Source organism: Impatiens glandulifera, chromosome 2 (genome assembly GCF_907164915.1).
Source record: "Impatiens glandulifera chromosome 2, dImpGla2.1, whole genome shotgun sequence".
NCBI classification, from domain to species: Eukaryota; Viridiplantae; Streptophyta; class Magnoliopsida; order Ericales; family Balsaminaceae; genus Impatiens; species Impatiens glandulifera.
The window spans coordinates 29,631,084-29,645,851 of NC_061863.1; the positions used below are offsets into that span (position 1 = coordinate 29,631,084).

General features: G+C 34.3%; 1 protein-coding gene across 1 annotated transcript; it reads left to right on the plus strand.

The window, feature by feature from the left end:
• Positions 1–9,658: 9,658 nt before the first annotated feature.
• On the plus strand, positions 9,659–11,396 carry LOC124927768 (putative RING-H2 finger protein ATL21A). The gene is made up of 2 exons (XM_047468242.1): positions 9,659–10,315; positions 11,096–11,396. The coding sequence occupies exons 1-2, from the start codon at positions 9,673–9,675 to the stop codon at positions 11,320–11,322; spliced, it is 870 nt and encodes a 289-aa protein (XP_047324198.1). The 5' UTR covers positions 9,659–9,672; the 3' UTR covers positions 11,323–11,396.
• Positions 11,397–14,768: the final 3,372 nt, after the last annotated feature.

Consider the following 14,768-nt stretch of genomic DNA (forward strand, 5'->3'; position numbering starts at 1 on the left):
ATACGCATTAATTACAACACAACTTGAGAAATTCATCAAGATAACTCAAATATGGATTCTCAAGGGACTGATTGATCGATGACTCAAATAAATGTGGGTACCAAAAGATTATAAATATGTATTTGTGTTGGTAAAACAGTCAGCTGTATGGAGGAATTCGAAAGCATATTCTTCTAAGAATATGCTCAGCAAGTGACAGATGTGTTCGTATAGCCACTCCCAGACTAAGTCTTCTTCCCTTAGAAAGTTTTTGGTCTTGTAGACCTCAAATTGTTTAGTTTTTAAAACATGCACAAATTGAAGAGAAGATTATTGACGTTTGAAATAATCAGACAGACTTATAAAGACGGAGGTCCAAATTGATCTGTTTAGATCCGTCGTCTAAAGGAGCTACGTACTTAGACAAACTTTTGCTTAAACAACTCGCAAGTTATGTTTGGTTAAACGTTTACCCGTCTGAATAGACGTCTAAAGCGCCTTAAGACACGCGTAGTTAGACGCCGTCTGAACAAACGTCTAAAGCTCCTTAAGACACGCGTAGTTAGACACTGTCTGAATAGACCTCTACCCAATTTAGACGCGAGGGATGTAGATAGCATGTTAGACGTCTAACTACGGGTGCCTTTAGAATTCTCATCCTATAACCAATTTAAGACAACTATCAATTTAATATGCGTTATCATTTAATTTTCCCGATCAAATAGTAAAACAGTCGTATTCTAAATTCGAATAACTTAAAAACACGTGTCTCTCAAAGTTTAAAAATATGACTGATATACCCTTAAATTAATTACTTCAAGTTTTGTAATTAATAAGAACTTAGTAAATTCAGTTAATAATGACTACTTTTGGGAAAAGGCGTCTAAAATTAATTGACGGTCCTATTTCAAAATGTGACGGTAGAACACATGACTATTCAAATTCAATTTAAGGATATTTTGCATGCCTAAAGGATCTTTACGCTTTGAATTTTTGAAACCCTAGTATTTTCTCTACCTTCTCTCTATAAGAAACTCAGACATCGCTTTCTATTTAATCTATTTCTCACACTCAAAGATGGCTGATAAGAAGATTGTTTCTCTTTCTCACAATACCTTGTAGGTAAACTTTGATTCAGTCTATTCTCTTGAGCAACAAGACATCATGGACATGTTCAAATCTCTTGAGTCTTCTAGCCTCAAGAAGTATCTCAGCGACCCCTATATTCAGTATGAAGGATAAGTTCGTGAGTTCTTCAGGACGGGGAAGGTGATTAATGATTCTATAGAGGCGACGGTGAACGACACATTTATCTCCTTCTCTGAATCTATGTTCGCCGAGTTCTTTGAACTGTCGTCTAAGGATCCTACCTTTGACATTGTGATTCCTACCCAGACTATTTCAGAAATGCAGATCGCCTTCTCAAACTCCGATAGTCCGATTAACATTAATGGGAAGAAGAAAGTCATGAAGCCCCAGTTCTTTCTTCTAAACGATATAGTAGATAAGGCGCTTCAGGTTAGGTGAGTATACCCAAGATATATTTGACTACACGGTGGCCATAACCAAAGGTATGCCGATCAATTGGGCGACTACCCTATTCTCAAATCTCTTCCAGTTGATCTATTCAAAGAGAAAGTAGAGTGCGTGCTTTTTAGTCCAACTCGGCTGGTTCTTGGAGCATCTAGGTGTTCTCATGGGTAGGGGTGCGACCTTAAACCCTTACCGGATATTAACTGAAATGTTAGTAAAGAGCACTGTGGGAAGGTTGAAACTATCGAAAGAATTGAATCCTGAACCTTCCAGTCAATAAACTAGTGGTCAATCGATTACTCGTTCCAAACGATAAGCGACTTTTAGCCACAAGTCAACTGTAAAGAGGGCCAAATCTTCATTCATGGAGTCTGAAACAAATTCGACTGGCCATAAGAGAGCAAATATTAGGGACTCAGGAGAGGTCGATTCCATCCTTGAAAGGACAAGACAAGGAAACCCCCCATCGTCGCCATCCATATTTCTTCTCTCTCGTCATCACCTTTTTCTAGCCCAATGAAGAAGCGGGCTAGGTCGTCTATATGTACCGCTGATCAGACGAAGGCGTTTAAGGCCACCAAAACAACATCTAAGATAATCTCCTCAACTCCTACTTCCATAGTGCAAAATATTGAAGTTCCTGTGATGGAACGTGCTGAAGGACCAATTGTTGAGCTAGTTTGTCAAAAGATTGAATGTATTAACAAGGAAAACTCGTCGGCTTTTCTTGATGAACCAGTAGTTGCTGATGCTAATGGTAATGTTAATATAACTATCAAAAACTAGTAGTTAATTTCTCCCTCACCTGTTGTTGTTGTCACTTCTGAACAGGCTCCCCTTCAAACGAATGCTGAGACACTTGTTGATGAAACATCTAAAGAACCGCCGGTTCAAAAAGCAACTAGAATTATAACAGAACTTCCAGAAGGCGAGTTTCAAAAGGCTCTTTATCCTTTAGAAATTCTAAGAGCAATTAGAGGGGGTCCAGGCATCTCCTTCAAAAAACCAGCGGTTATTCCCAAACCAGCCGTGGGTCTTGGAAAAGGAAAGGGTATTGCTGAAGAAACTCCGTAAAATGTTTCGGAGGCCAACCTCATATACAATCTCATCATGGAGCAGGTTGAAGTAAAATCTGTTGGGAAGATCGAAGTCTTCGATACTTGGAAGAGTCACAGACTCTTTTTACAATATGATGAAATCATCACCAACAAGAAAATAGTTACCGAATGGAAAGAATTAGTGAGAAAGGATAAGCGTGTCCTTAAATGGGAAAAATCATCAAGTGTACATGAGGTTCTTGAAAGAAGGGAACTCTTTGTGACAAATACAATGGGTCGTGCCCTTTTTTCGTTGCTTGAAGCGAGAAAAGCAAATTTCAACCCCCTTGACAGGAATGCCAATTTAGAAGAAAAGGCACTTAAACGTCTGGACTTGCTTTTGGATGGATACTACTCTACCGTCCTCCAATATTTTCATGGTACTGGATCCTCCAGATATGAAATCTTCTGCTCTAAATCATATGGGGCAGAGCTTCATTGCGAAGAATATGAGGAACCGGTCACTCGTATTGATGACCCTCCATACCCACAAGGCGAACATTTCCCCTTACTAGAAGATGAGAAGACACTGCATGTGTCTGAAGCTAGACAAGATAACCTAATTCTCGAGGAAGAGGAAGTTGTTGCCCCTGATGCTGAATAGGCACCTCTCTATCAGAAAGAGATACCCGAACAAAGAAAGTCTCCATCCGTTGAGGGGGAACCCTCAAAGATTTCAGAACAGGCGTCGGGTTTACAAAGTCAGGGGAACCTTTGAAGCCTATTGATCAAGAGAAGACTCCATCTGCTGAGGGGGAACTTTCTCCAAGAGCTTCGGAGTTCGAAAAAGGTAAGTACTCTTCATCTTCTAAAGAAAGAATGTCCCCTCCTCCTACCACTCGTCAATCATCTCTTGTGAGGATAGTCGGTTCTCTCCATGAACATTTCTGTAAAGATCCTCCTCAAACTAAAGATATTTCAGATGTTGCCAATATGCTGGATAATGAGATCTAGGACAACAGAAATAACTTTGGGATTATGAAGGATGCGTCTCTTGAACACGTCCAGGACAACGAACCAGAAAGGTCCTTAAAGGTAAACGTAAATGTCGACCCTATTCGCTCCGCTCCAACACATTCTCATGCTGTATCCTCAGCTCCTCAATCGTCTGAGGAAGCCTCTTCGGAAAATACAAGGTTTCACAATGCTATGAAGGATGTGTTGGGAACTATGCAACATAATCTGATGGACATGTTATCCATATTGAAAAACCTTGAAAAGGGGTTTGCAACACATAAATAAGCTATGTCCTCCATTGTTGCTGTTCAAAAAGAAACAAAGAATACACTAAAGAGAAACACATACGAAGTGAACCTCCTTCACACTCAGTATAAAAAGCTAGAAAAGAACTTTCATAAACTATAGTTGGATCATCATGCCAAATCAAAGAACTTCAAATTAGAACTTCACCAAGAGACAAGGTCTATGATTGGAATGGTTCAGTACCAAATATTGGAGGTTGTCAATTCTCTGAGAAGTGTAGAAGACGAACGACTTGAGCAAGCAGAGACTATTGAAAGGCGTTATCAATATGAAGAAGATGTTGCAACTTCCATTGAAAAATAAAGAGCCATTATTGCTCTAAACCTGATAATGTTAAAAAAGGGGGAAGGAAGTAATAGAGGGGGGTCAACATCAGCTCGTGGTACTCGCTCCAAATGAAAAATCACTCGAGGTGCCAAAGGGAGCTACAATTTTAAATAAGGCGGCCATGGTCGTGGAGGAGTTAGAGGTGATAGAGGAAGACAATCTTATGGTCCAGACTCAAGAGTTAAAAGGGAAGGATCCTAAGTGTACTATCTTGTATTTTTGTATTTCCTTAACTTAGATGAACATTTTTGAATACTTTGGTTAATGTTTTTGTGTTCAAATTCGTTTTGATTTATTCTCTCAACTTAACTGTTGATTGCCTGGTTTTAACATCATCAAAAAAGGGGAAATTGTTTGGCAAATTTAAAACAAGAAACAAAAGAAAGTTAATTAAGAAAGACATAATCTAATTAAGTTTAAAAGAATATTAAAGTCTTTTATATTTTGGAACATGATTTTGATGATATTATTAAGTTCAATCTGAGTGGTCTATTGGTTTTGTGAAGGAACAAATATAATACAACGGTCCCTTAGACACGGTCGAAAGCAAGCTGTCTTAGACGTCTAACTCCTTGAGACGGAGTCTGAAGGGAAACGTAGTTAGATGAAATCTAACTCCTTCAGACGGAGTTTGAAGGGAAATGTAGTTAGACGAGGTCTAACTCCTTCAGACATGGTCTGAAGAGAAACGTAGTTAGATGAGGTCTAACTCCTTTAGACGTAGTCTGAAGGGAAACGTAGTTAGATAAGGTCTAACTCCTTCAGACGAAGTCTGAGGGAAATGTAGTTAGACGAGGTCTAACACCTTCAGACAGAGTATGAAGGGATGCGTAGTTAGACGAGGTCTAACTCCTTCAGACGGAGTCTGAAGGGATGCATAGTTAGACGAGGTTTAACTCCTTCAGACGCGGTCTGAAGGGATACGTAGTTAGACGAGGTCTAACTCCTTCAGACGGAGTCTAAAGGAATGCGTAGTTAGACGATGTCTAACTCCTTCAGACATAGTCTGAAGGGATACGTAGTTAGGCGAGGTCTAACTCTTTTAGACGCGGTCTGAAGGAAAGCATAGTTAGATGACGTTTAACCCCTTTACACGCGGTCTAAAGGAGAACGTCTGATGCCTTGCTTTAGCAGCTGTCTAAAGGAAGCATCCGTCTACCCACGATCAATTAGCTGCCTGCTCCACTTCTTTCAGCAGTTTGACAAGCCAACTAATTCCATCAATGAATGAACGTCACGTACATGAATATCCCTCAACAGTATTTCCAGTACAAGACAAGATCATAGGATATTCGGCGCACAACTCGTTCAGTACAACCACGATCCAATTATTTAGAGCTTACTGTACTCTCGTACTATAGGCGATCGTCCAACGGATACATACCACATGTCCTCAAAGAATATTTGACCATCGGCATATTTCAACTATATATGGAAGCCAAAGGACAATTGTTGAACTGCTAGTTTTCACACAAGTCTGAAAAACACTCAACTTAACGCACACGCTAAATCACTTAATGTCTAGTTGTGAATACATTGTAATGACATATTGTCTTTTCTGTGAGAAACTTCAGGATTGTAAGTTGAACAAAGGTTGTTTGTTAAACAAAGAGTTAGCTAGATCAGTGAGTTGTATTTGTTTCAAAGTATTTAGTGGATATCCTTCCGGTTGTGGAAGAAGGGGTGACGTAAGAGTTTTATCTCCGAACATCCATAAAACTCATTATGTTCTTTACTTATGTCATTTACATTTAGTTGTCTAAAGCTTCAAATCCGACAAATATTTCCGCAATTGAATCTGTTTCAAGAGTTTGGAGGATTTGCGAAGAATAGAAACATATATTAATCCCTCACAAGATTATTATCGAAGATTTTATCATAAGATGCTAACAATAGTTAGACCCTAATCTCTTTTGGTAGTACTGATCACAACAACATGTATGTAAAGATATGTTATTGACTATAACAAGGATAAGTTTGGATTACGAAAATAACTGTACAAAATTATTTAGATGTGCGTATCTACGATTGTGGTTAACAAAGATTGAGTAAAAGACTTGTAAAATATCATAAAAGTATTATAATTTAAAAATAAATTCCAAACGGAGCGTTAGTCAAAATATTTGTTTGTAAATATCTTGAAAATATTTTAAAATAATTTTCCGACCTCTCGGAATTATTTGAAAATGGATTGGGGTTACAAAATTACAAAAATAATTTTGGGTTTTGAAAAGTAGAACCAAACAGGCCTTAGGACTAGAATCCTAAGGATTGGGTCCGTTTTCGTCGGTCGGGGACTAGAGAGACTCGGTATAGACCGAGGGAACTGTCGATTGAGATTCAGGATACTTGGTCGGAGGACCGGAGTTCCTAGGTTAGGGTGCCAAGGACTTCCAGTCCTTGGCTAAAATTACCGGTCTAGGTATAAAAGCCTATTGGTCCTACACTAGCCTTGGGCTAGGTTTATCGGTGGAGGGTTTGGAAGGCTCGGTCCCAAGGTTGGATTTTCGGTCCTAAGACTTGGGAGTCTCGGTCCCAAGTCAGATTTCTTGGTCTTAGGTGAAAAAACTCGGTCAGATTTCTCGGACCTAGTTCAAGAACATCAGTCTTAGGACTCTATCCTAACTAAAGAACATCGGTCCTTGGTCTCAGTCCTAGGTTGATTTTTTGGTCCTTCCTCTCGGTCCTAAAGGACTCGGTCCAAGAACACCGAGTGTTCTTCATTTGGTATAAAAATTATAGGTTTGCAACTTTTGATACAGATCATGAAAACGTGATCTGTAATTTGCTATTAAATCGATTGGATGAAGGAATCAAAATCCCTAATCCTAAAATCGATCAATAAAGCCCTAAGACGATCAATTTTCCAATATGATTTCTATAGAAATTTTTGGGAACTTTCGAATGAGGCCATCTCATGGCCTAATTGTTGTTCCAACAACTTCTAAATAATGTTTATAATCAAACATGACCAAAACAAGAACATCAATCAAGCTTTGTAACATATTTCAAAACTGAAATTTAAAATTTTATTTTGAAAATTTTCAGTTCGATCAAACATGATCAGGATGTATGTTTTATGATTGGAAATTCATCCTAACATGTTTACAAAACATGTTAGACAACTATTTGAATCAAAATTCAAGCTCAAGAACACGAAATTTAAATTTTCCAGATTTTCAAATCAAATTTTGGTTTCTTTGGTTGGGGTGAATTCATGAAATCTTTTTCGATAGAAAACTTGTATATCATCTAAGGATCGATTTCAACTATAAAAAGTACAAAATTAAACCATAAATAAGATCAACCCGATCGAAATGTAAAAAAAATCAAATTTGAATCACAACTTGAATTAAAGATGGTCTAGAAGCTTACTTGTAATTGGAGAACACTCCTATAATCTTAAGAAAGTTTTCCAAAGCTCTGTATCGAAGCATAGAACACCAAAGAAGTTTATTCAAAAAATAGTCGTCGGAGCTCCTTTGAAAATCTTCAAACAGGCCGTGATTCTTGAATTATGTTCTATGGACTAAAAGAAGAAGACCTAAGGAGTATTTATACCAAGGCTAAGTCAGTTTTAAAGCTGAATTCGTCTTCAATTTAGTTTTTGAAGCTCATCCTTTATTTTTTGTTTTGTCTTCGTAGGCATAACTCTAGGGTAGGTTTTGAATTCAAACCTTAGAGGAAATGCTGGCGATGGAGTGACGTGCACATGGTCGGAATCGAAAGGGATAAGGATGAGAAATGACGAAGATGAGATTTTTGGAAGGTCGTCGGCGTCGAGCGCGATCCTCCGGTGTTCACGAAGAAGACGATCAAAACGCTATCGTTTCATTAAAATGAAACGCGCCGTTGCGATCCGTCAAGCATTCGAGCGTTTGGGCTAACGGGGGTTGACGTCCCATTAGTTGATCATGTGTGGTCCCGGGCGCACGTCTTCTTGGTTACAACAGGCTACGCGGAGCGTTCTGGTGCGTTGGATGAATACCAGGCAATGATTTGGTAGATGAAATTTCTGCTGTTGCTAATTTTTTTAGTTTCGGCCACACTAGATCATCAGTTTTTATTTCTAATAAAAATAAAAGTCTTATTTGAAATCGAATTTTAACTCTTTCTTTCTCATTTTTTTCCCACCAAATTAATACACAAAAATATTTTTGAAAACATAATAAAAATTATATTTATTTATTTTATTTTTGGTATCTTGGGGTATTTATTTAATTATTTTAGACTATAAATTACACATAATTTATATTTAAAATTATAATTAAATTATTTCAACCCCTTTTTGGGTTTATTTTATGTAAAATAAATACAATATTTTAATCTCAAGTTATTTTTGACTTTTAATTAAAATTTTCAATTAAAGTTTAATTATCATAATAATTAATCATAATTTAATTTCATCCTCTCCTTTTTTATAATTTTAAATTAAAAGAATCAAAATTTTATTATAAATTATTAATATTATTATAAATTGAGTTGAGTTAAATTTTCATTCTTACCATATTTAAAATTTACTTTCTAAAAAAGAATATAAATAAATTATAATAAAAACGTTTATATATATATTCTTATATTATATTCATATTAAATATATATATATATATATATATTATTAAAAATTTATAAAAATTAATATATTTATATAATTTATTTTAAATAATTTATTTTTTAATTTAAAAAATTTATTAATTTTTAAAATTATATATTAATAAAAAATAAAAAATTAATATATTTATATAATTTATTTTAAAATATATTATTTTTAATTTAAATAATTTTTTAATATTTAAAATGAAATTAATCAAAATATATATATATATATATTTAAATATATATAATATTAATTATTAAATAATATTATAAATATAAAAAATAAATAAGCATAGTTTATATGCTTAATCAAATTTATCTAATATTAACTACTAAGTAAAACGATTAAACTGGCGTGTAAGCTGGTGTGAACAAGTTGATAATATAGTCAAACTAACCCCGTAATCCAATCCGTAATATAGAAGTAATAAAAAACATGAGTTATAAGAGCATATATGTGGTTATTTATATATTGCAAAATAAATTAAACATTATTTTACTGTTTTTTATAAATTATATCACTTTCATTTATTATTTAAAAAAATTAAAATATTTTATATTTGAAATTATTAATTTTTATTTTATTTATATATATTAATACCATACCAAAAAAAATTATTATATCTTGAAAATCATCAACATCATTATATTTTTTTTTCTCTCTATTGGTTTCGTAAAAACTCACTATCATACAAGCCCTTAAAAATCCCAACTGGAAATTTACAGGAAAGACCTCCATTTGTCAAGTGGATGGATGCCTTGCGGGTCTCACACGCCTCCCCCCTCAGGTCTCTTCATCTTTTCCTTTATAATAATTGTAAGCTTTTAACTTGCTTGAGCTGATCATCATATATTCAATATTCATATCGTGGCTGCCATGCCTTGTTCATCGATCATTATCATCTTCCTCTTCCATGTCTCGATTTCTCTCATTATTTCAGATGCTTACACTGATTTCATTAGCTCATGTCCCGCCGTGAAATGCAGCCTCGACGGTCCAACCATTCAATTTCCCTTCTATTCCCAAGGCCTACAGAATCAAAACTGTGGCCTTCCAGGTTTCCGGCTGTCCTGCAACCAGAAAAACAGAACCGTAATTCAGTTCACGGAGTATAATTCAGACGAATTGGAAGTGAAGTCAATTTCTTATGATGAGAAGAAACTGATCCTTATTGACCCAAGAAATTGTGTTCCTCAAGTCTTCTTAAATCTTGACCACTTAATCACCTCCACTCCTTTCAAGTATTACTACGTCACTTACAATTTCACTTATCTGAATTGTTCTGAAAAAGTTTCTAGTTTTCAAGAGGAGGTCCCGTGCCTGAGCGGCTCCGACCATCATGTTTACATGATCACGGAGTCGTCGGTTGTTCCTTCATCTTGCAGGATTTTGAAGACCGTCGCTAGCCCTTTTTCTTACAGTCATTATCTATCAGACAACAGTTTCGGCCTCCGATTAACTTGGGACCTCCAAGATGATATCGTCTCTGCCTACCAACATGAAATTGTTGTCACAAAAGGTACACTTAATGATTTGATGATATTAATGGCCTATTTGAAATTTTTTTTTTTCTTCTAATGAGGTACACTTAATAACCGGTTCAAAATGATTTACACAAAAAAAAAAAATTAAATTTATTCTTATTTTTTTTAATTTTATAATGGAAAGAACTCATTTAGACATGTGTGGTTAAAATTAAAGACTTATCAATTAATAAAAATTTATTTAAAATTTTAATAATAGATACCTCTAAATAAATTTTTATTAGTTCATTTATCTAATTAAGTTAGTTATATAAGTAAATATCTAAATTAGTTTTAAAATATTATTTTAAAAATCTATTATATCAGGAGAAGCGAGAAGAGGGAATTTGGGAATGAGAATATTTGAGTAATTCATATAAAAAATATTATAATAATGATGAAAGAAAAGAGGAAGAATGAAAATTTTTGTTATTTTTTAGATCAATCATTCTCTTCTCATTCTCTTCCTTTTCTCTCTTTTAAATTTACTCTCTTAATTATTTCATATATATATATATATATTATAATTAATAAAAATAATTTATCTAATTAATTAAATATTATAATAAAATTCATTATGATTTTACATACAGGGTGACACTTAAAGATAATAACCTAATAAACAAAGTTTGAACTAAACAAATATTCAATCAAAAAATAGAAATATATATATATATATATATATATATATATATATATATATATATTAATGGAGGGAAATTATGAGAAGTATTATTTCTTTATCTTCTTGTTTGACCACTTATTGGAATTTACAGGGAAGAACTTGGGAGTAGTAATTTTGATGGCAGCAGCACTGGCACTGATTTGTTTGAAGTATTACAGCCGTTCCAAGAGAGATTTGATAGTAGAGGAATGGATGAAGATGGTGAAAATGGAATGTCAAGCAACGGATCACATTAACAAGATCAAGGAGCCGGCGGTGAAGATAACAATGCATCATAATTCCCACACGGAAATTCCGATTCTTAGTAGAATTTTTTAAGTAATATGTTACAGGATTATATTTGAATAAACAAGGTAGCCTTGATGTCTAAAAACTTAAGATGGACATTAGATGTAAAAATTTATATATGTATATTTTGAAAATTAGTTATGTTTTATATTTAAAATTATATATATATATATATATATATATAATTAATTAATTTGTAAATGCAAAATAATATTAAAATAATTAAATAAGAATTTAAATGTTAAATAGAATGTTAAACTTAAAAAAATTAAAAATTCTATCTAAACTGGTAAATGGTATGTTTTTTTTATATAACAAAATTGTTGACGTCCATTTAACTAAATTAAAACCTCTTGTTCCTTTGAAATATAAATCAGTTCAAATTGATGTTTGACCATAGGTTTGGTCAGATAATCCGAGTTTATAGGTTTTAGAAATCTACTTTAATGAAATAACTAAAATTTGAACAGTTAAAATTTAAAATATAAAACAGATTATCTGATTTTATGAATCTTACTTTAAAAATCTGTTTGAGATAACATTATCACTGTCAACTTTAACAATAAAAAAAACAGTATCAATTATAAACTTCAAGAATTGAACTTAAATTCGTCTAACAAACAAAAATTAAACTTAACTAAAGTACTGAACATCAAAATCATATCTTATTTGAGTTCCATGCATAAAATATCATTAAGTTAAAAACACAAACATAGTTAAAAAAACTAAATTATAAACAATAACATGAAGTAAGTAATTTTCAGTTATATAATTTATACAACATTCACTAAAAAATTGGCTAAAATACAACGTTTCATGCAACACATAATTTATTTCGAGAAGAAGTTTGAAAGGAATTCGAAGCTGATTTTCTCGAGGTAGTGGAATATCCTACCTGGATAGTCAATGTAGTCCCCGTCCTGAAAAATACAGACAATTATAAATGTGTGTAGATTATCGGGATTTGAATAAGGACATCTCTAAAGATCACTTCGCACTTCCACACATAGACATACATGACGACCATGATGCCGATCATCTGTTAGCATTTTCAGTATACAACCAAATCTTGATGGCCCTACAATATAGAGAAAATACCACCTTTATATCAGAAGTATGGACATTTTGTTATAGAGTCATGTCTTTCAATCTTAAAACGTGGGATCCACCTATCAAAGGGCAGCCACCATGATCATTCATGACACGATCCACAAAGAAGTGGAAGTACATGTTGACAACATGATTGTCAAATCGAAGGATCGAGAAGGACATGTCCAAAATCTTTAGAAATTCCTATAACGAATCAGGAAATATCATCTACGAATCAACATAAGTAAATGTATTTTTGGAGTCAAAGATGATAAAATGCCAGACTTTTTAATTACATAGAGGGGAATCGAAGCCAATCCCTCTAAGATATAAGCAATCACGGTTATACCGATCCCTCAAAACGAAAGAGAGGTTCGTGGATTTTTGGGTAATATCCAATATATTAGCCGATTCATCAACAAGATTACTATGACATGCAATCCGTTGTTTAAGCTGCAAGACCAAAAGTTTATATGGGATGAATACAATCAACAAGCATTTGACAAAATCAAATATTATTTAAAATCCCCACACATACTCTTACCGCCCAGAGATGTCATTCCTCTCATCCTTTACCTTAATATAATAGACTAAGCTTCTCGAAAGCAAGGTTATAGAATTTGGATATTGTTAGTTGACCCGAAATGGACGTACAACCCAATATCTATAAAACTCGAATATCTCATCACTAATAACGAGTTCGAATACGAGGCATGCCTCTCGGGTCTCAAATTGGAATATGAAAAGGGGAAACTAAGTTAGAAGTCGCTGGTGACTCTAAATTGGTTATATCTCAAGCCATTGGCATGTGGTAAGTGAAAGGAGAAAACTTGAAACCCTACCACACCCACATAACCAAACTCGTGAACAAACTCGATCAAGTATCATTTGTTCACGTTCAAAGAAGCCATAACCACTTTGCAGACACCTTGGCTACTTTGGCAGCTATAACTCAAATTCTTGACGTAATTATAGTCAAAACTCAAAAAATCCGACAAAAGTAACGACCTACTTTTAAATTAGGAGTAGTCACTTCTTGTGAGAATGTTGTTAAACCCTAACATGATACTCTCATGAAGTAAATTGTGTATGGAGAATATCTTTCCCATTTTCTAGCAAAGGAACAACAGTCAAAGTATGTTCTACATAGATAATATTGAATTTAAGAGGATCATGGAAGAAGTACATGAAGGGACATACGACCCACACATGAATGAAATGGCTTTAATCAAGAAAATACTCAGTTTGGGATATTACTAACAAAATCTTGAACAAGAATGTGTGAACTATGTAAGGAGTTGTCATCAGTGCCAAATCTATGTTAACCTAAAATATACAACGACCTCACTCCTTTACAACATGACATGAGTTCAAATGGACATGAGTTCATACTCGTCGCAATAGACTACTTCACCAAATGGGTTGAAGTAGACTCCTACGAGGTCTTAAAATCATCTAAAGTGGCAAAGTTCATCCAAACTAGCATCATCGCTAGATATGGAATCCCTCACACGCTGATTCTAGACAACGATCGACACTTCTAAGGAAAAGTGTTTCAATTTCTCGACAAATTTAAGATCAAGTATCACAAATCTTCTCCCTATAGACCCCAAACCAATGGTATGGTCGAAACGACAAACAAAAATGTGAATAGGATCATGAAGAAGATGACCATCACGTATAAGGACAAGTATGAGAAGTTGCCATACGCTTTATGTGGATATCGTATAACCTATAGAACATCGATGGACGAAACTACCTACTCTCTAGTTTACGACATGGACGTCGTACAACCCATCGAAATCAAGATTCCAACCCTAAGAATACTCTTAAAGATCCACGTTAAGAAGAAGACTATCACAAATCTCGATATGACCAACTAATGTTAATGGTGTATAAGAGGTTAATTGCTTTATGCAAAACCCAAGCTTACCAAAAATGCATGTCAGACACCTTCAATAGGAAGGTCAAACCATAAAACCTCAAATAAGGTGATATAGTTTTCAAACAAACCTAGGAACTCCTAGACCCCTAGGGCACGTTTCAACCCCAATAGGAAAGACCATTCCTACTTAAGAAATCCTCTTTGGAGGAGATGTCTTCCTTTATAACCTAGAAGGTGAATAGTTCATTGCGCCAAGAAATCTCGATGCACTTCAAATATATTTTGTATAATATCAAGTTATGCACATAACAGTTTAAATTTCGACCTTGAAAGAAGTTTATCTCAATAGAATCCAATCCCAAGTTTTTGTATAACTTGCAACATGGAAAGGGGAATCATGTCCGAACTATAGAGATCTGATTCTTTTTAGTGAAAAAAAAAATAATGGAGAGAAGATATGTAGGAAATCTACATGTTTGTGGTCCTAGTCTCAATTACATAG